Source organism: Thunnus maccoyii, chromosome 15, assembly GCF_910596095.1.
Source record: "Thunnus maccoyii chromosome 15, fThuMac1.1, whole genome shotgun sequence".
Classification (NCBI taxonomy): Eukaryota; Metazoa; Chordata; class Actinopteri; order Scombriformes; family Scombridae; genus Thunnus; species Thunnus maccoyii.
Window position 1 is genome coordinate 3,173,035 of NC_056547.1, and position 23,410 is coordinate 3,196,444.

Consider the following 23,410-nt stretch of genomic DNA (forward strand, 5'->3'; position numbering starts at 1 on the left):
TTATGGTAAATAGTGAGAACATTAAATACTTACAGTCATGTTAGCAACAAGTCCAGCTGAGTCCACTGTTGGAAGGGAAAAAATATAATTACTAATCACATGTTAGAAGCTTCTGCCAAAGCATTATCCAACTATTGCTTTGGCAGAAGCAATAATTGGATAACTATTATCCAAACCAATTGTGTCACTTGTCACTTATCTTAATTTTCAGATTGTCTACACTGGAGGCAATGCAGCTGCTTTTTTAAGTCGTGCCTCTCATGTGTGTCTGAGTAAATCAACAGCTTCTTCTTTCACTAGCACCGTATGCACATAGACCTGAAGCTTATTCTTATACTTCCAGCCTATTTTCTTCCGTTTTACATGCATTACTACATTGATTGTATGTTTGATTCTGAGTGCTGGCAAAACGAATGTTAACCCAATTCCAATACAAAGTTAGGATTTGGAATCAAGTCCTCAGTTATTGCTATCATAATGGATAATAAAAATAATCTAATGGCAGAAGTTCAATATCTAGATTCCAACTTCACATGTTCAATGAGCAAATAATTACTTGTGATTGAACCGGGATGAAGAAAAGTAAAGGTGATTCCATGATGTAATGATGATGTAAAACTATGCGATGTTTCTCACAGGTTGAGAATTTGCCTTTGTTGGTTGTTGGCTGTTGTATCTGGACACGTTATCTGTATCTGTATCTGGTCAAGTATCATTAACGCTTTGACACAACATGTCCTTGACTGTGATGGGAATGTTTGTGTGCCGCCCAGATACTCTGTCAGTCCAACAAGGCATTATCAGAAAATGGTCTGTGAAAGCATCTGTTTTGTTCCGGTTAAACAAACAGACCTGCATTGTGCTGGTGCTACTGAATGAAAAATGTATGGGTTATTATTTATCATCACTGCCATAAGTGTTGGTGATCAAGTGGATTTTTCATGTTTTTGCTTGTTGCAAGGGACAACATGATTCTAGATGGGTTGACAAAATGTTAAAGCTATGGATGTTATTGGAACCCTTTTAATAATATCAGTGTTTCTTGGGTTAGAGCCATCTCTTGTATTCTTACTGGGTCATTCGGGTTCATGAAGCAGCATTAGAGCAGTTCTCTCAGTGCATTAGCTTGTTTAAATGTTGAGTGAAATAGAGCTTTTCACACAGGTTATTGTGTTACTTCTTGGTCATAAGCAGCATCTACAACAATCAGGCCTCTTATGATGATCTATAATTGAGCATTTAAGATCACACTACTGCCATGTTCTTAAGAAATTATAAATAAATGCCTACATGACCCCGGCAGTCAATGGTAAAACTTTCCTGCAATTTCGTTGTAATGCCGAAACAACACCTTGTTTCTGCCTCTCATCATGAGATGACTTCTAATCAAAGTCATTTTTGAGTTTTGTGCTTTAATGTGTGTATATATGTATTATTGAGTTTTGTGTTTTGTGCAGTTCCATATGTATTTTATCACTGCATTTTATGTATTTTAAAGACCCATCTAGGGACGGGCATTGCAAACTATTATATTAGGCTATAAATGCTGTAGTATGTGGCATTAGTTCATATTATTTCGGCACTTCCCTATACAAATAAACATTCAATTAATACATTAATATTTACTCACAGACTGTGTCTTTGTTTTTAGCTCTGATGCGTCCGAGTGTTCCTTCCGTGACCCAATACTTGCTGATGTCGCCCACCATATCCTGCAGCACCTCCTTCCTGTCGCAGCTTGTGTCCTCCATACCTGCAACAGCATTCAGCTGTTATATTAATCCCTTTTATGTTATACTCTTTTTCTCAGAGGAAGAACATACCGGTGGTTTCGCATGTTTTGCTTATCAATTTCAGTCCATGGAAGACCCATCAAAGTGAATCACCATATGGTTAGTGATTCAGACATCAGGTGTGAGAATTTGCTGCTATGAAACTAACAAATTTCCTTCTAACAGTATCCATGTTGGCTAGTTGTTTGCCTTATTGATATGATTTCCTGACATAACCAATGTTCTCTTTTTTCCCAAATTTAAAATATGCATACCTCACTGCCTTTGGAATAATTTTTATGTAAGGTAACATAAGGCCAGGCCACTGTGATATAATGAAAAAATGAATTTTATTATGACAATGACAAAGGAGCTAGATTTCTCACTTCATCCGATTCATAAGATCTTTTTCTGTGCTAAACCAACATTTTATCTTTTCTCTAAGCCATGACGCTGTAATTCATTGGTTTAAAGTAATGTTAAAATGTTCTCAAAGCCGTGTTATGTCGTTTGTTACCATGATCAGCCACGATGATGATATTGAGACAGCGGTCCAGGCCAATCTGCTTGAGGCCATTCATGAGCTGGCCGATGATCTTATCTACACCCTGGAGTCCTTCAATCAGCTGGAGAAAACAGGTGAAACAAACACATGCACACACAGTCACATGACATAATATAATATAAAATATAATATAATTCACATGTTTGTTTTTTTTTGAAAAATAAATACGCCCCCTTCTCACTGCAGAATAGTAGTGGTCATCACTGAGACTGCACACACTAAAACTAAACTCACATGTTGGCAATTGAAGCTGCATCTCCAGAGTTTTAGCAAACAAGATGAGCTAGAAATAGCATCTAAAATTTAAACAGTCATCCCAGCAGACTTTCACTGCAAAACTATCTCATTTGGTTTTCTGACACAGCACTATTGTTGGTGTGAGCACAGCGGGGTTATTGCAGCCTGGTCGCCAGAATAAAATGTTGGCATTGTATGTTTCTGCAAACCACAGAAACATTGAATATCTACGTTTCAACACGTAAAATACGTATCATCTCAGCATTTCTACAAAACGTATTATATGAAAATGTCAACAAAATGTATTATTCCAACATTTCCAAAATACGTATCATCTCAACATTTCTACAGTGACGTAGTTCACATGTGATCTGTATGAGTTGATCTTTCCTATATAGGAGGAGGAGGGGCAGGTGGATGATTAGTAAGTTTGTTGGCAGCAAATTGGAAATCAGCAGAGAACACGGTTCGAGACCACCTTGAAACCGAAACCAATGTCTGCTTCCCGTTTCAATCAACAAAAGCGGGTGTTTTTAGCAGGACGTCAGGACGTTTGTAGCTGTTTTTCTGGCGAGAAAACCAGCTTTTTTGTTGTGAGACATCGGCTGTTTTTATTTTATTTTTAATTTTTATTTTGTAGTATGTGTGTAGTAACTGTTGACACAGATGTGAGCTATCAAAGGACTACAGTGACCTTTAATTCACTGTACACTCACATACGGATGAACAAAAAAACTTTGTCTGCTCTTAAGGCACATACTACATAAAAACAGGGTATGAATGTTGGCTCAGCAGCTGGAAGCATCTGCCATGCAGATGCAGAGATAGCTAGATTGATAGTGTCCCATCGATTTATTATTGCAGATAAACTGCTTTTAAGGAGCATGAGTGTAAATGTTTCTTTAAAAAACTGGAAGCATCTGCCTCAGGGGTGATCTGGTACAACGTGTTCTTCAAGATAAGCTGAGTGGACAAGATCCTGCTGCTCACCATGGTTTTACACAGGACTCTGACTACACAGAAACTGTGGGAGTAACAGAATGCTTTGAGTTACATTGGCCTTTTTATGGTGGACAGTTTCTGTGAGTAATTAAGGCAGCCTGAGCCAACTCCAAATGAATCAAATGAGAGGGACGTTTTCTTTAAAACCATATTTTCTGCACCAGATATGGTTTTAAAGCTTTATATTTTTAAGGATATACTTCTTAAATAAGAACCAATGGGTTTCAGGTGGAAAGTATTGAGAGATTAACTAACACATCGCTGGTTTTACTCTTGTCATGGGATTTGTTGACAATAAGAAGAATATACAATACTGCCAGCCTTATCTTTTAACATAAAAATACTAATGTAATACTAATACAAGTTTAAGGATAAACTAATCAATTGATCACACCCATGGCCATTTAAAACAGATCACACTAAGAAAGGACAACTAAAAGAGAACCTGCACTCAACATTTCATTTTTCATGTTTCCTTTTCATTTCATTCCACTTTCATTCTGTCTCACTTGCAAACATTTCAACATTGATTACAAGCATTACAGGCATCTGTGTTCAAGTTTCCTGCACAGTGATTAATCAAGCCAGCTTGTTAATGAATCACACCTTTGCGTGTGAAAACTGATGTGTGAAACTCATTTCTGTGTCAGGCAGTCTGACACAGAAATGAGTGCCTGCCTGTCAGGCAGGCAAGCGGCAGATCATCAGAGTCCCTGCCGCTGCATCGCAACCACCCAGTGTTTTTCACTGATATTTCGTTATCTCCTGTGGATTAAATTTGATATTGAAAGCAGCTGCATTTGTGTAGATACCATCAAAGCAGTAAATTATAACAAACTTGTATTTTTACAGGGCTGCAACATCAGCAGATGTGTCCCACCCACACAAAGACAGTCAACTATACGCAGTCTTTTGTTTTCCTGACTTTATATAACATTTAGGAGGATCAAGTCATATTCTTGTCTCTCCTTTTTCTTGAATAACTTGTATTTCTCCTGCCATCAGAAAAAAACAGCATTTCAGCCGATAATCTAGTTATACTTTGTTTCCTAAATATAAACCAGAAAAGGAGAATTTAAGCCGTTTTCTTGTTACTATGTTCTGCTGGTAAAATACAACTTTGTATTCCTCCTGCTGCAATTCTGGTGCTGAAATCAAACTTTCAAAATGTGAATCCTCCTGATGACCATCTGAGAGTTTTTTTCTTTCTATCTTTCATTTCTGTTACATGACGAATTTTGGCTCAATAGTGTCCATCAATACCCACAACTTTTGTTGTGTCTACTTTTTGTCAGTTTTAAAAGTTAAATTGTAATTGACTCATAAATGCTTAGCATTGTCTCACAGTCTGTGTTAGTGGACTTGGATAGCTCATTCGTACTCTGATTGCAATGTTAACCTAAGTTTTTAACGACTGAAAGTCTGCCAAACCAGACCAAAGAACTGCATTACGTACAGAAACACCTTCAGTCAACAAAATCGTCATGTTCCGCTGGAATTGTAAATATCATTTGACATTCTTTTCCTCTTACTCTCTGAATCTGTCATCATCAAATACATTTATGACGCATGTGATCTGTGTTTATCTGAATAAGGAAAAAAACTAAATACCAATCAGACTATGTGTCGAGGTGTTTTGGCTCACATTGTGATCTGATCTCAGCCAGGCATAACTGCAACAAGTTGGAAGATCAACCTGGCCCTGCTATCCCAAACAAACCTAACAAAAACCTACGCAGAGGCTCATCCTCTAAATAAATAGATAAAAATAAATAGAGCCAATAAATGGAGCAAGTCAAGTATTCAGATCCCATCACAATGCAGGCAGAAACTAGATCAATTTGGATAATATTGTTGTTGTGGAATTGCTGCTGCGAGAGAAAAATAAAACGAGCCAACATCTGATGTCATCATCCAGATAATTCATTCAAAATAAAAAAGAAGAGCATGCAAAGTGAATTGTTGAATGCATAAATTTGCAAATACACAGACAGACTTCTACTTATTTATACACCCATAACACAGCACAGCGTGTAACGTGTAGGGAAGAACTTCAAAGGGGATTCTTGCTTTGCACTTTTCATTTATTACCTATTTTTTTACAACCTAACTTTGTGGAAAGGAGAAGGGGAACAACAGGTTATGGAGAGTCCCTTGAAAGCACTTTGCGTGTGTCAGTAGTTCAGCTTTATCTCTGGGGAACACCCCCAACTCCAGGAGTGATGTCCAAATTAGGAAATGTGCGTCATGTAGCAGGTGGATGTGACTCCCCTCGTTGAGACCTGCTGATAGACGTAACAGCGGAGCAGAGGAGAGACACTGAGGTAGTGATGTAACCAACCTGCACGCTGGTATTTGACATGTTTTTTGTCTGTCCAAAAACAAATAATTTAAAAAATATTTGTACAAAATAAATGTTCGTGCTTTGCCGAATAACGTATTTGGATTCAGCACCAATCCTAATGCTGAACATGGTCTAAGTTCTAAAACTTGAGGTTACTGTGTGTAGAAATGCTCCCTGCAAGTCAAAACCCAGGGCATCAACCTGCTGTGAACACTTTGTTTGCAATGTTTTTCTCTATGTTGCTGACCAGCTGAGCTGAGCTGAGATGCAGCCTCCTTAAGCTGACCAATCAGAACAGAGTGGGCTCATCAGGAGGCGGGTCTTAAAGAGACAGGAGCTAAAACGGCCTGTTTCAGACAGAAGCTGAGGAGGAACTGAGGAGCTGCATAAAGGGCCAGTAGAAGATAAATAAGGAGTTTTTAACCGTAAAGCATGCAAAGATATTCTAGTAGAGCCCCAGAATATAAATATAGAGCTGGAAATGTGCAGATTATGTCCCCTTTCAACCCAGTCTCACAAAATGTGTAATAGCCATGTTGGTCCACAGCGCAAAACTGATTAGTTTCACAAAAATGACTCTAAACCTGTGACCTATTGGTCTGCCTCCACATCACATGACTATCAAATTTTATATCTGCAAATACAAAAACAAAAACAAAAAAAAGGCTGACATTCCTCTTATTCTCAATGGAAAATGCATTTTTTTAAGTGAGGAAGTATCCCATTTTCCTCACAGTTGATTTTAATGAAATCCTCATGAGTCAGATAAGTCAGATCAACTTACCCCTCCGCTGACAGGACCAAAACTGTGTCCAGATTTATCCGGCTCCTCCAGATACAACGTGAAGAAATCTGGTCTGAAGGGAAGATGAGTTTTATTATGACTTGGTATTAAAACATCAAGTGCGATTCAAAAGAGTTGACCTACATGATCTCAGAGAATTATTGTTCTGCATAGTTACAGTCTGTAAAACTTAAATCTCTGTACTAATGCAGCCACAAATGAATGTACTGAATTTGCTGAACCAACCTCTCATCATCTGGCAGCTGCAGCCACTTCAGCACATTGAATACTCTTTCTTCAAATGGCACTTTACTGAAAAAAAAATGAAAAAGGTTAATAACACTGGATTTGTCACGCCTATTATTAGGGACCGAGCCCAAAAGGCAGAGGACTACTGCTCTCTCGTGCCACCTATGTAACTAAAATGGCCGCCACGGCCCGTAGGAACGTTGTAGAGAGATCAAACCAAACCTCAATCATTCGTCTCATCAAGACCTACAAATCATACACTGACACCCCTAACCTAAATCCAACAGGAAGTCCACAATTAGCCTTTCAAAATAAGATTTTGCCCCAATTTTGTCCCCCGAACAAACGCTATCTCCTCTGAGGGCGTTAATGGTATCGGCTTCAAACATTAAAAGATGACTTATGACACTGTGCTGAAAAAAGTTGTTAAAAAAGTTGTTTAAAAAACTCGAACGGTTTGGATTTCATAAGCCCTGAAAGTTGCAGTGCCACATCACACCTTACAATGTAAAACAATGGGGAGGCATGAACTTTGTGTCAAACAGAGGCTTCTGACGTCTAAACTATAAGTCTGACCACTATCAAACCTGTATCAATGGATTCGCCATGAAATTTCCTACTAAAATATGATTTTTAATGTAAGATTTGGCCAAAGTAATGGGATTTATGAGGAGATTTCACAAGAAGCGTACTCTAAAATCCTCCTCTCCAACTGCTCCTGGTGATGTCACTCCCTCAGTGCTGTGAAACATTCCGCAATACACACTCATTATAAAATCACAGGAGGAGCAAGAAAAGACTTTAAAACTCACACTCTAGTATCTCAAAAACAATAAAAGATAGAAAAAACATGTAAATTCAAGATTTGTTGGCCAAAGTCTCGTGACTCATTTAAAGCTCAAATGAAGTCTGCATCTGTAACTATGTGGAAGCAGTAAATGTTCAAAAAGGTGTGGGTTCGCTCACACTCTCCATTCAAATATATGAGTATTTTTCTGTGTCCAGCTGCAGTTACTTAAACACTTTAAAACTTGAAGATCTGATGAATCTCAAGCCAGTTTTGAAGCATCTTTTTTTCTATTTGATTTCTAGGCAGATTTATGGATGTTTATTTGTGAGGCACATCGAGAAGTGTTTGTCACACTGAATTTAAATACAGGTGCATCATGTCTGTTTGTTCAGATTTCAGAAGAGGGAGTACAAGTTCACACTTCTAGATAACGTCACCATTTTGCATGAATCATAATCATTTTCATGTGATTTGTGGATGGTGAGAAAAATATAGAATAACGCCAGCCTTATCCAGTAAAAATCATCAAAACATGTATTTATGTTTGGCTTTTTTTAGGCAGCCATAAATGTGACCCAGTATGTACAGTATATGTGAAAAATGTAATCTAATTCCAGACCTTGTTCTGATACTGATAGACTATTCTTCACTGGTTTGATACCAGTGTAGAGGAACAAAAGTGTTCTTGTTCCAAACAAATTGTGAGTTATCTCAGAAGACATGTGGTTTCATGTAGTGAATAATATTGCACACCTGAGGAGGGAAATACCCACTTCAGGGAAACAGCTGAGGCCACTCAGGATGTGAATGCGATGAAAACAACTGTTTATCAGAAACAGACCACAGAAATGGATTTGTCATCCTCTCTGAATTCACCTAAGTTAGGTCCTGGGCTTATAAAGTTTGTGGACATCTGTAAATGTGAAAACCAACCTCTTTCATCCCATGAGGGATCCTGACTTTATCAGCTGAGATCCTGTTATTGCTGCTTTGTTGCAATAATCACTTTGATGGAACAATAGGCAGTAAATCAGCATTATCAACCATTCCCAATCCTCTATCAGTACATTGCACATTTAATAATACATCGATCAAACATTAAACCAAAGTATAAAATGTTATCTGCAAAAAACAATGCAATGGATTGCATTTCCAGTATTATCTGAATGTTTGATTGCAGCAATTCTTTTCTTATCTTTAACAATGACAAAAAAAAAACCCATGCACACATTCATGGGGAAAAATTTGCATTCAAATTAACAGTGAGATTATGCTTGGTAAGCACAATAATGTCAATCTACTCCTTTACAGATAACGGCAGGCCTCTCATTATCGAGATATATGCTCAGGGGCAACCATTCTTTTACAAAGTCATCTAAGGTTCTTTGCAATACCTTGGATATCCTCTCATATGGACTAATTGATTGTAATTTATATATCATATATAATATTTATATATCATATCACACTGACAATTATTTTAATGCCAAGAAATTTCTCAACTTCCATTTGAACAGAAGACCAGAATGCTGTAATCGATAGGTGTGACCACATTAAAGGAAAGTAAGAGCCAACTTGTTTTTTGGCACTTTGGACGCTTTGCGCAGAATGATTTATCACATTTATATATCTATTACAGCCACTCTTGTTTTTTATAAAGCTTCAATGAATAGGTTCAATTGTTTAAAACAGATAGCTTCTTATCTGTTTTTCTTTCATTGTAGCTGATGTGGATACTGAGGTTAGTGATTGATAAACTATTGCAACATCTGCCTCAAGGCTTTGGGTGTCATAATAATCCTGTTCTCGTAATGATTGTGATGATTTAAGAATTAAAAGATAATATTATGTAATGTTCATACTGCGGTTATATTCTGGGATAGTGATAAATTGCTCTGCAGATGACATTTGCACTATGTTTTACATTCCTTTTTACACAAAGGCACTGATGACAGGCTGTGATATACTGAGGTTACAACAAAACTCAGGCGTTTGCCAACAAGTCGACCAAAAACAATGTTCTGTTTTATTACCTAGAGATTTTATTGACTTTTGTGGTTGGAACAGTTTGTATTCAGTAACAGTGCAAACAGATATGGTTGATTTGTCAACCACAGTGATGGTAAAGAGGAAACATGACTGAACCTCAGCAGACATCTCTAATGTCAACTTTTCCGCAACGTAGGGATAAAAGTGTAGTGATACTGCAGCAAGTGCTTGTTTACAGAATAGCAAAACTACAGTGTGTGTGTGTGTGTGTGTCTCGTTGCTCAGAGACATACCTCGGCATAAATATGTGAGGGTTATTTGACCTTGACGCTGCCCTTACTGCATGAGGCTCACAATTATCTTGATATTTTTAAGCTGTCTGAAGTCTAATGAGTCTTAGAAAGAGCTGAAATATCAATGTGAAGATGTTTTTATTAAAAATAGATATTTCACAATGTGATAATTATGGAAAGTTTAACTTTCTTGATCTAGCAGTTTCCCTTGTGTTATGCATTTGCACAGGCGATGATGTGTTATCCTGACATCCCTACAAGAACCACAGCAGACTGTGGTTTTAGCTTCCAAGAATGAACAAGGGCATCTGTAGGGATCTGACTCAACAGCTAAGTTATCCCACATAAGTAAAAGTGTAAGTATGATTTCTGTATTCTTTTTTTTTAGTAAGAATAATTGACGTCAACATTATGGAAGATTTAAAATGCCTCAATGTAAACAAATCAAACAAAAAAAAAAGTGGAATAAATTACACATCGCCATATGTATCCCCTTTTTTATGCATTTACTGGATTGAATATCCAGCAGGTCTGCGGACATTCAGCCAATTCGTTTTTGCGTTTGAAACCAAAAACTGAAGTCACATGGGTTTTTCCTTTTTTCATTTTAAACCAAAAACGAAAAACGTGATCTATTCCTTTTTTGTTTCCCAACGAAAATCCAGAAAACCAAATTCAAAAGACCGTGCGACTTTGGTTTAGAAATCAAGTATTTTTGTCAGTATGTACAATAGCGGAAGCGACTACATTAGCCTACCCATGATCCTCAGCGACCGTTGCTATGGTGAAGACGCCAGCGACAGCCATGCGTGTGTGTAAACGGGATGAAGACAGGGTTATAAAACTGAACTTTACATTTCACATCCCTCATTTAAGCCCTACACTTTCACTTTCCTAATTTTGATCAATTCTCTTGTCACCTTCATATATTTCATACACTTGGTTTCTTTGTCCATAGCACACATTATTTTGTTTACAGTTCAATGTACAGTAAAGTACGTTGATCCCGATCATAACCAATAATCTGCAGTACTACATAATGTTATACTGACTATATGTTAAGGCTGTCATTGGCGTCTTCACCATAGCAACGGTCGCTGAGGATCATGGGTAGGCTAATGTAGCCGCTTCCGCTATCGTACAAAACTAACAAAAATACTTGATTTCTAAACCAAAATTGCATGGTGTTTTGAATTTGGTTTTCTGGATTTTCGTTGTGAAACAAAAAAGGTTTGTTTGTTCGTTTTCATTATGCCAGTAAAACCATACATAAAAAGAAATACATATACACATTGATTTGTTTTAATGTAGGCATTTTAAATCTTCCATACCACATGGAAACTGACTGAAAATGTTATGCTGAGTTCAAAAAGTTGTAGCCATAAAACTAAAACAGATTTAGTATTTCCACTGAATTTTTAACCTTGAACACATGAAATGTATGCAATATTTTTTCTGCCTGTTCAGTCTATGACAATTATGGGAACCAGAACCACAAGAATGTGATACGCTCCCACCCCCTCCTTACCCATTATAAGGCTGGTAGATGTCGGGGAAGCTGTTGTTAATTTTGACATCTGATCCTGGCCAGAAGAAAGTCCCTGATTTCAGCCCCTGGTACTTTGCTGTATGCCAAATCTACAGACAAAAACAAGGGATCATCTTCACTAAAATATGGGTAAGCACGGATGCATACAACTGAAATATTCAACAACAAGATATCAGTCAAATGAAATTATTCTCTATGTCCTCTGACATTTCTCTAGAATTGAGCCTGATATGTTTGGTATCTGATCAAGCTGTGATTCACAAGCAAGTCACAAGCTGTGCGCAGAAATTCAGTATATTTCAGATGCATCAGCTGCTCTGTATCTGCTTGTTTCACTGAATGATTGAAGCTTGCATCATGTAAAATATTCAAAACCAAAACGTCATACTTTCTATCAGTGCTACAGACAATGAAATGCATTGTGCAATTTCAGCGTGGCATATTTAGTATCACTGAAATATGAACCAACAATGAACTGATCAATTCATAAGTATTGTGTGTGTATCCAAAGCCTGATATCTCATTTCTCTGTGCTGTAGATCTACTACAGTGTAAATTTCTTCAGTACAAAATAAAGAGGTTGTGAGATGTAGCACAACAAGCTAGCAAAGCAAATATAGAAAATCACCAGACGTATCCTTTAATGAATGAATCAAACCTGCTGAGACTTACAGGCTGTCCAAGGTACCAGGCAGGATTGTCTTTCTCTGAATTGGACAGACTGAAGGTGGCGTCAAATACTGGGTCGTACATAGTGTTGTCAATCAAACCATTAGACTCTGGGTATAGACCCTGAGAGGAGAGAAGTGGAGAGGAGAGGAGAGGAGAGGAGAGGAGAGGAGAGGAATATGGGAGACAATTATGTTCGACATGAGTCATCACTGATTTGTATGTAGTAAAGTAAAGTCACAATGACCCTTTTGAATGAGTCACAGTTGGAATATCCAGCAAGCCTGTCGGGGTAAATAATTTTATGGTTGTTGTTCCCTCGACTGACTGTGAATGAATTTCTGGACAGGTCTTGTCACATCTTTACAATGCATCAAAGAAAAAACAAGAGTAAAGTCTACAACTCTCTGAGGTTTAATTAGATACAGACATAAAACAAAGTACTGGACAAAGGGAGGTTTTGCCCTGATCGAGGTGCTCTAAGTATTACATTTCATCCTGCCACGTGTGCATGGCTCAGTGTGCAGCTTTGTGTAATGGCTTTGTATCTTTACCGTAACAATGGTGTAGTGATTGGGGAAAGTCTTGCTAGGAAATGCTGCCTGCATGTACTCAGCCGAGGTTCCGCACCTCTCTGTTAACGAAAAGAGGAAGACAGCAGCTATTAGCCTCTATGTAAGAATGTAAGAGAGAGTGGTGGTGTTTTGCTGGGAAAAGCCATCTGGATAAATGAGGGCATGTGCGTCATTGTCTAAACACACACACATGAATTTGCAAACATATTTGTTATGTAGGTGATGAACCATTTGTAATCATTATTTCGGTAATGGGAAAATCCAGTGGGAAATCACACTAACAGGATTTGAGAGATTCCTGACCAATAAACAATGGCAGTTAAAAGGCAATCCAGTTATTACAAAGGCATTACAAAGGTTGCTGTTTGACAGCTGGCGTTTTGCTCTCTCATCCAAGAGGCTTTGGTTGGTCAAAATGCTTCATCAGTGGTGAAATATCATATATCATATATTTACTGTGATGGATTACCTGCCAGGCTAATTTAATCCCTCAACTTGTCATAACACTGTAATAACCTTAAACCAACAGCTGCCTGGAAGAAATGTTCCATGGAAATCATTGATAGTATTGCAAAATATATTGTAGATAATTATAGAGGGCTTGAATATTATAACACTAATAGGTTTGTTAGTGTTGAAGACTGATTGGTTTGTCATTACCCTAAAGGTTTTCATTAAAACTGCTTCTTACAAAAAAGAGTTAATTATACACAAACATTCACCCAGTGATGTAGATCAAAAAATAAGTGTTCTTAAGGGCTGCCTAATTACTTTAATCTGATTCAGCAGGGTATTTTGGAAAGAAGATATGATCGCTTTAAAACCAGCTGTTATTCCAACAAACATTATTCTATGAGTATAAGAGCAACTAGCGTGTTGAATTTTCTATAAGATATCTCTTTTGCTATCTGTGCATCATCAGCATTAATAGAGAAATGAGGTTGACACTGTTAGTATGACGTTTATCTGACCCTATGTACTTTACTGATTTTGGGTGGTGGACATGTGACATAAACATTTCATAGTCTGCATGTCACCTTATGCAATACGGTATAGCCCTTCTGGGGGGTCTTTTAGATACAAACAATGGGTCCATGGTCAAGATTGGAGCGGTTCCAGATGTGGTATGTTGTGATACATAATATGTTGTAAGGTATCTGTCAATCACTTGATGGATGGCTCCCAACTGAATTAGTGCCCATGAAGAACCTATGTTATTCATGTAATAAGATACAGATGTGTAACCCTATATAAGTTGTGCACCGACAGTGGTACGGTGCCCAGACCATCTTTGTAAATGGAATGGACCCGATGGCCATCGTCTAATAAACGTCTTTAAAATAAGAACTTCGCCAGCTCTTCCTTTGAACGATATCATCACACATCCTTCCTTTCAGACACTAACTGAGTTTGTCCAGAACAGGGATAAGCTTGCTCCATGTCCGCAGGTACTCAGCCCTCAATCCATCCAAAGAGACGAGGAGCAGAGGCTGCCGCTCAAAGCTAAGAGGGGAACAGAAGACACAGATACATGCAGGTACTGGATTAACAAAACAAACCACAAGAAAAAAAAAAAAAAAGTTTAAAGGCCCCCTCCAGGCATGATTTAAGATATTAATTATCTACTAGGGATGTGCAGAGAGTCCAGTATTTGTATTTGTATCTGTATTTGTTGAGGCAGCAAAATTATTTGTATTCGAATAAAAGTGGAAAGAGGCTTAAAAATCCTGTTTTTATTTTTATTACGCTTTTAATTTTAGAAAATTAAAGTGTTACAATCAGTGTTCATGAATAAACTACCTCACTCAAGGAGGTCCCTACACCGGGTCTCGAAGTGGAGTCTCCCAGATCATAAACGACGCTAATTACTGAAATAAACTTTGCTCATTGCTTCATTACAGACAGACCTCTACCTATTTATACACCCATAACACAGACAGCACAGCGTGAAACATTTAGGGAAGAACTTCAAAGGGGATTATTGCTTTGTACTTTTCATTTATTGCTTATTTTTTACAACCTAACTTTGTGGAAAGGAGAAGGGGAACAACAGGTTATGGAGAGTCCATTGGGAGCACTTTGCGTGTATCAGTAACTCAGCTTTATCTCTGGGGAACACCCCCACTGCGGGAGAAATGTCCAAATTAGGAAATATGTGACATGCAATAGGTGGATGTGACTCCCCTTGTTGAAACCTGCTGATAGACGTAACAGCGGAGCAGAGGAGAGACAGTGTGATAGAGATAATGATGTAATTGACCTGCAAACTGGTATTTGACTTTTTTTTTCTTCCCAAACACAAATCAGTTTTAAAATATTTGTATGAAACAAATATTTGTTAAAAACCCACTATTTGTGCTTTGCCGAATAACATATTTGTATTATCTACATGTTCTCCCTCACTGAAAAACCCAGAATCTATGAATATGCTGCACCATGCACTGCACTCCTTCCCCCCATGGAAAAGTCCATTTGTTTCAAAACTAGTTGTGATATCGTAAAAGCATGGACATATGTCTACCTCTTAAACTCAGCTTTAAAACTCTGCACAAACTCTGCACATGCATGACTTATCACATTGTTAAGCGGAGGGGGACTTTGAAGATTATCTTCTGCTGCAAACTATTATAACTTTGTGACAAAAACAAGACTTTGTATTTTCCCCAGTTTGTCCTCTGAAGTATTAACCAACAGCTACATTTAGGTAACTAAATGTTAGGAATGACCCTCTGTCTTGTCAGCTCTGTACCAACTGTTGGATAGTTTTATAAAAACAAAACATGTATTAGAGGTGACAAGTTTTCCAGCAGACAACAACATTATAATTGATATAATAATATGTATTGCATTTCTAGTTTTTTGAGCTTTCAAATGAAGTTCTTACCCTGCTGGACATGTGGAGTTTGACAGGTCCTCGCACTTATCCTCCACCCACTCTGTCTTTCCTACAGCAGGGTGGAGAAAATACAGTAGGCATTATATATCAGGATTTGTGAATAAACAGAACAAAGTAACATGTCTTTTTATTCATATTTCAAGCAGTATGGACGGTTTGGAAAGGATTTGGACAGTTTCTCCTTCTCCAGTATAAACAAACTACTAATCAAATATAGTTTTCGACCAACAGCAGCCCTGGGAAACATCACTAAAAAGGTTGTTGCTGCTAGGATCACATCTGTTCGAATATTTTTTAAGTCCCGTCATAACTGTTATACCAAGAGCGATAAGTAGTAGAAAAATAGCAGAAATTAATCACATTTTATCTATACTGATGATTAAAAAATGCCTTACTCAGTCCCGACTTGCAGATTATCAGCTTAGGAGTCGACAGTTTGTATAACAGAGACGAGACGGCAACGAACACGACTGAATAAGACTCGACAAGACCAAATGTCAGTCGATTTTCAGTCACTGTAGATTTAAGAAATTTTGAACAAAATAAAAAGTCAAAAACATTTTCCAGCTCAACTAGTTCTATGTGCAACCTTGCTTTTGATCTCTCGTAATCTTATCTTCTCTGATGTTATTTAATATCTCCTCCTGTATTATTTTTTGAAGTCCTTTCCAACTTCTGTTGTGATTAGGTGCCATATAGATAAAACTTGCTTGACTTGACTTTATTGACTCCTCTCACTCTTACCGCGGCAGACATGTTGGTAGTTAGTGCAGCAGTCTCCTGCAGACAGACAGTCATCGGAGCAGTGACATCTGCTCTCCGTCAGCCTCTTCTCTCCACAGCGCAGCTTTGTGCACTCCCACTGCTGGGCTGAAGGATGGTATTATAAAGATGGATTCCTTTTCTGGATTTTATCAAAGATTTGTGAAAATATCTTATAGTAAATCCCCACTTTGAGTGGAATGGCCAACAGCCAACGCTTGCCTCTGAAATTTTCTAGCTATCATGGGGAAATTAAAGTCAAAACTTAAGTCAAAAACTATAACTCACTAGGTACGGTGCAGATGTCGTAGTAGTCAAAGCAGCAGCTTTTGCTGGCTTTGCAGTTGACGTCACATCTACATCCAGGGACCTCGCCGTCGTAGGGCTCGTTGCAGCGATTCCTGCAGGATGTTTGAGGAACGACTAAAACAGAAAAACAAGACCTATTTAACATTTTTTTTGGGGCAGCTTCCCTATAAATCCACACGAGATATTTGCAGATAGAAATTATTTCAACTTTATGACCAACATCATCAAAATGCAAAATATTTATTGTTTATTGTTAATTGAATTTGAAGCTCAGATTATATCTTGAAATACTGTGTTATGACTTTATTCTTAATGTAATGACGTTTCACTTGAGATGATGACTTTACTCTGGTAATGTTATGACTTAGACGTATTAAAATAGTTTTAATATAAATGTAAGCTTCTCAAAACATTTCAGACTTTATCTTGAAATATTAACTTTGTTCTCAAAAGTACTTAAAATGACTACTTTATTCTTGCAATTCAATGAGTTCTTTTCACACTTCATTTTCAGAATAGTATGACCCCCTCTATTCTCGCAATCGCTGACCTTTATTGACAGTTTCCCTAATACTGCACTGTATAGTACGTTAGTATCAGCTTTACAGTAACTCTGTTTAGTTCTGACAAGTCAGCATCATGACTTGATGACTCGCAATTTTGTGCCTCTTGAGATCTTCTGTCATTCCACCACTGTGGGGAATGAAAAGCTTTACATCACATGATTCCCAGCAACATGAGCCATGCTGATCTGTCACATTGAAACTCTCATGTGACGCAACGTATGGTTTCCTTGTGACATTGAGGTGTGACTCACCAGTGTAAATGTCTGCAACAGAACTGAAATAGCCTTACTTAAGATGACAAAGCATTTCCATTAATCTTTGACTTACAACAAGTCAGGATGACTCAAAAGACGGTATTGGTATCACAGGTAAATACATCTTCAAGAAATGTTAGTATCACATGACACAGATTGCAATGAAGCCTGTACAGGCCCGGAGCTTCTAACACAGTGTGACTATCACTGCCATCACACATGTAAAACACCCTTCACATCAACCTGTGTGGATAACTGAGATTGCTGTAACAGGAAATAAAATCATGTATCACTACTCACCAAAAACACTGCTGTACTGTCAAAATATCCTGAACTTTGAATTAAAAAGCAAAATGTGTTTTGTCTCACAGACCAGTTAACTATGCTGTAATAAATGCTGTATGTCAGTGTAAATCCCAGAGTGTTACAGTGGGAGTAATTTTTGGCAGACCAGAGGCGGATATAATTATAATGTTTTGACCTCAGTTTCAGTTTTATAAACTGACAAATAGCGAGCAGCTGTTAATATAGATGTTTATATGGATAATGGTAAGTACAGCAGCGCAGTTGGCAGAAAATGCAGAAATCTCTTGATAGAAATCTCCATAGTCTTTGAAGTAACAGCAAGCATCTTGGTTTAATCATCAAAATGATGTACAAACTGCCAGTGATACATAAGTTATACAAAGTTAGAACATGCCATTTATTGAGTGCCTTCACAGTTATGTCACGGCGTTAGGAGAGAACCCTGCTGCATTTGTTTAGGAATGATCTTTTTAACTTTGACCAAATTCCCTCAGCATGAAACTCATTTCTGACTCACCGCATAAAACTGATGAGTCGCTAGTCGAGTCATCAGAATTAAGATGCCTTGAGTTTGACAATTTTGGCAAAAAGACCCCATTCATAGGACAATGAAAGTGATTGGGTTTATTGTCAGAATTTTGTGGAATATGAGCAAGGGTTTACCAAGGAAATTACCCATGGGAAGCTCCCTTTTCCACTCAATGAATAAGTGTGTGAGCATGCACAGACATGTGCAGATCAGTGGCTATACATGTGAGTGTGTTTGTGACAGCACCTTCGTTTCGACATCTCTGTAAATCCAATCCAAGACCGAGTCCCAGACCGAGGATCAGTGTCACAATCGATGCAGCCAAGACGCCTATCTGTATAACACAAATACACACACGGACATCAAAATAGATTTCTTTAGAGTGTGCTAACACAAGTGTAATGTAAAGCTGCCACCAAATCTATCCTTTAGAAGGAGAAACCAGTGTAATAACCAAAAAGACAAACACATAGTTCTCTGATTTTTTGAATGGCAGCCAAGTTAGTTACAACAAGAACAGCACAGGGTTTGCCACCAGCAACATTTTCACTCATATAACACACCAATTTGTCCAACTGCAGTGCACAGCTGCTGTTGATATTCATATTCCTCTTCAATTACAGCATGTCACCACTACAGTTTACTGTTTCTATGTCAATCTTACAACCCATAAATAATACTTCTTTCAAAGCTGTTACAGTAGGACTTTTGTATCTATGTGTAAAAATAAAACTGCTCCGAGTCAATATTTTACAAGTTTCTGGGGTACAGAGACTGCAGATGTGCAGGGCAAGAATGGTTCTGCAATGGAAACTGCTTACTATGGTCGGGGAATATAAGGATATACGGTCAGACAATATATATTTGATACCATATTTGTTCACTGTCAGAGATTTTGTCATCACAAATCCTTATTTCTAATGCATTAAGCCTTAGAGACCCATCATAGACCAATTTTTGTCTTTTTTGGGTGGGTGGGGGGGTCTTCTTTAGGGGGAGATAGCAGGTTAACAGTGTATGCCATATAGAAGTGGTATACAGACATGGCCGAAGTTATTGGTACCCTTGCATTTTATTAAAATAATGCACCATTGACCCTGAACAGTGTTGAAATTAAAAGATATTTTACTATCGGTGAATGTCTATTTATGTATGGTTTGCAGTGGAACAAAACAAAAATGTTGTGAAAATAACTGAATTCATGCTTATTCTACAAAGACATTCTGAAATAGCATGGACAAAATTATTGGTACCCTTTAAAAGTTGTAAGAAATAATTGATTTGTAATGATACTTTAAGCGGACTGTTGTGTTTTAATTAGTATCACAGGTGTTTTCAATCTTATAATCACTCATGCAGCCAGTTTCAAAGCAGAAAATTACTCACTCTGCTGTTTTGTGCCACTGTGTGCATCACAGTGAACATGGAAAACAGAAGGAAAACTAGAGAGTGGTCTAAAGAGATTAGAAAAAGGTAACAGCCAAGCATGGTCAACCTAAAGGTTACAAGACCATCTCCAAAGAGCTTGATGTTCCTGTGACCACTGTTGCCAATGTTAATAAGAAGTTTAAGGTCCATGGAACTGTAGCCAACATTGCTCGAATGGGTGAGGAAGAACCAAGGAAAACTTCAATACAGATCCAAGCTGATCTTCAAGTTCAAGGTACAATAGTTTCAAGTCACACCATCTTATGCTGTCTGAATGAAAATGGGCTCCATGTAGACCCAGGACCCTATGTTTACAGAGGAGAAAAGTAAGCCTATTGTAAAACATGAAGGAGGCCCAGTGATGTTTTGGGGTTGCTTTGCTGCTTCAGGCACTGGGTGCCTTGAATCTGTGCAAGGCACAATGAAATCAGAAGACTATCATGGTATTTTGGAGCGAAACATAAAGCCCGGTGTCAGAAAGCTGTATCTTAGTTGCAGGTCATGGGTCTTCCAGCAGGATAATGACTCCAAACATACAACAAAAAGCACCCAAGAGTGGATGAGAAGAAAACATTGGACCGTTCTGAAGTGGCCTGCTATGAGTCCTGATCTGAATCCCATTGAACATCTGTGGAAAGAGCTGAAACTTGCAGTTGGGAGACAGCGCCCATCAAACCTGTGAGAAGTTCAAGATGAATGCCCACTAACTCCCAGTGGAGAAGTGTAGAAACCTTATTCAGAGTTACAGAAAGCGCTTGACTGCAGTTATTGCCTCCAAAGGCTGTGCTACAAAATATTAAGTTAAGGGTACCAATATTTTTGGCCATTTTCATTTGTTTTATTGTATTAAATAATATGTTAACTTGTGAATCAAAATCAAAAGTTTCAGTTATATTCAATGTGAAATGAAGAATGATGGATACCATATACTTCTGTCAGTTTCAACTTACTACGGAAAAAATGTAGGTTTTTTTTGTTTGTTTTTTTTTAAAAAAAGGTGGAAGGGCACCAATATTTTGGGTCATCTGGAAGCTGGGAACCTGAAGATTAATTTGAGATGCAGTCTATCCAAATTTTGAAAGTTTAGTTTAGATTTAGTTTCATAAATTGTTGCAGCAATTTTTGGGTGGATACCATTTGTTACACAGATTTGGTGCAAAATTTAGCCATTTTTGACCACTCGAGAATTGATAAAAATGGTCAAAAATCAATTCAAAATACCACATTAAGACACCAAGAGGTGTGGAACACCATAGAAAAATTCATCATTCATTTGGTATCAAAAACATTTGGAAATTTCTGTAAGAATCGCAGTTTACGGCAATTGGATGGTGAGAAACTCTGTTCTGGAAATTGCTCAGAAACCCCCTTATTGTCAATATACCTAGGAACGCCATACATCCTCTGAATCCCCTAGGTCTCCAGTTCATGGTTGTAAAGTTTCATGAGGCTGTGATTATCATAGAGGTCACAATAGGTCATTTTATAAAGTGAGGTCAAGTTTCAAAAATTGGTCTCACTACAAAGAAATGGCTACTGTGGGGACTAACATCATCACACATGAATAGAACTGAATCCACAAGAGTACCAGCTTTCCGGTCAGAACCAATTTATGCAAGATTGTTTAGGGACCCCAGTATGCAGCAATATTCAGGTGAAAATAACACATTTATACTGCATGCAAAAAACTGCATGGGATTAGTATCTGTAAAGGGGAGACTCATTGGTAACCATAGAACACATTTTCATTCAGATATCTTGAGGCAAGAAGTCAAGGGATCCCTTTGAAAATGACCCTGCCAGTTTTTCCCTCACCAAAATTTAGCCTAACTTTGGAGCATTATTTAGCCCCCTTATTGACAAGCTAGCATGACATGGTTGGTATCAATGGATGCCTTGGATCATCTAGTTTTATATGATACCAGTATCTTCACTCTAGCTTAGAGTGAAGAGAGGCAGTGATGTCAGCCGAGGGCGCAGACGCCTCCACGGTTCTCTAAGGGCAATGTTCTTTGATATGTTTGTTCTTGTCAAATATTTAATTTGCTGGATGAGCCAAAAACAGATCGATGAACAGTTTCCCAATAGATTTTCCGTAAAACTTTGCAATAGCACAAATCTATATTTATACTGTATTGTTAGTAAGGAACTTACAATGTCCTTGATGACTTATTAGAGATAATTCTCACAACTGCAAAAACATCAATAATTTTAGCCACTACGTATGCCAAATGACAAGTTACTTTTCCTCTGGGAGTAATAAAGTGATATTATACTGAGTGGTGTAATTTATTAAAAGTCATTTTCATTACTATAAGATTGACAACAGTATGCATATTTAAAGGCATTCTCTACATTGGTGAACCTGTTCAAATTATACTAATGATAGTGTAGATTCAATCTAAACAATGGTCCATTGCACAAACTTTGCCAGGAATTTGGGTTCTTTTTGTATGCAGCTCTGATAAGACACATTTTTGAAATATCTATTATCCATATTTAAGCCTTACTGGTCAATTAAAAACAATTACCTAACACTCATGAATGTCAATGAAATACCTAAATGTGTATGTACTTGCAGCAAATGTAATGTGCATCCTCTCTTTCCTCTTTACCATCAATTCAGAACCAATACCAATACTCACAATAATCTTCTTTTTCTGAGACTCCTTCACCCAACCCATGGCTCCCATGAATGTGGCGGTCACACACTCTCACAGCACACAGACGGAAAGACAGATGACAGACAGACAGAGAGGCAACCACATTCCTCTTCTTAAGGAAAAAGGGAGATATAGTGGTGACCTCTGGACCAGGTGTGAGTAGTAGATAAGTAACTGATTGTCAGAACAGTGAGATAACCTCACGTTTCTGTGTTTTCAGTCTGTCAAACCATACATGATGACCCTTTTGACACCTTTTACTGTGACTCACCTGATACAAGTGAGATGAAAAGGTAGCAAGGTGTGTGTATAATTATTAACTTAGACCTGGAACACACTACACACAGCACCCACCATATAGAGATTCAAACTACCAATGTGAGACAATATGATTGTTGTAAATAGCAGTAACACCTGATAACTTTGAAATATTTATTGGTTTATTTGACAAGTATTAAGATTAACTTTTGCAACTGTGGCCAATAATGATGATGCAATAGGGAGTATTAATGATGTTGAGATGTGATATATTGACTTGCTGCCAGTAACTGGGCATCTACAGTAAGAAAGTAAAAGGGATGGTACAGGTAATTTGAGTGTAACCTTGAGCTTGGAACTGTAACAAAGGGCCTCACTTGATAAACTCTTGATTATTTGAATAATGACAAATCAGGACCTTTGCTCTAAAAGGCTTCCTCTGTATTGCAATGAAGTGAAGGAGAACAATAGAGAGTACATGGCACCCTGCAAAGACATAGTGCCTGTCTTATGTTTGCCGTATGGGGTTTTCTGGCAGACATTGTGGTCCAGATCTGGACGAGAGCTGTTGGATGAAATGAAAGTGCGTTCTGCAGCTTACACATGTGGGTGTTTGTAGCA

The 23,410-nt window shown here is 37.8% G+C and overlaps 1 protein-coding gene across 1 annotated transcript in view; it reads right to left on the reverse strand.

The window, feature by feature from the left end:
- The window catches only part of LOC121912753 (venom phosphodiesterase 1), a 42,099-nt gene that overhangs the window by 16,431 nt on the left and 2,258 nt on the right, over positions 1–23,410 (reverse strand). Inside the window, exons 2-14 of the mRNA XM_042435143.1 lie at positions 18,687–18,774; positions 16,765–16,899; positions 16,459–16,584; positions 15,703–15,763; positions 14,224–14,321; positions 12,798–12,877; positions 12,247–12,366; positions 11,554–11,663; positions 6,951–7,016; positions 6,705–6,777; positions 2,290–2,398; positions 1,631–1,753; positions 34–65 (exon numbers count right to left, since the gene is read on the reverse strand). Coding sequence (XP_042291077.1) covers positions 34–65; positions 1,631–1,753; positions 2,290–2,398; positions 6,705–6,777; positions 6,951–7,016; positions 11,554–11,663; positions 12,247–12,366; positions 12,798–12,877; positions 14,224–14,321; positions 15,703–15,763; positions 16,459–16,584; positions 16,765–16,899; positions 18,687–18,774 — 1,221 coding nt within the window. The remainder of the gene's footprint in view (positions 1–33; positions 66–1,630; positions 1,754–2,289; positions 2,399–6,704; positions 6,778–6,950; positions 7,017–11,553; positions 11,664–12,246; positions 12,367–12,797; positions 12,878–14,223; positions 14,322–15,702; positions 15,764–16,458; positions 16,585–16,764; positions 16,900–18,686; positions 18,775–23,410) is intronic.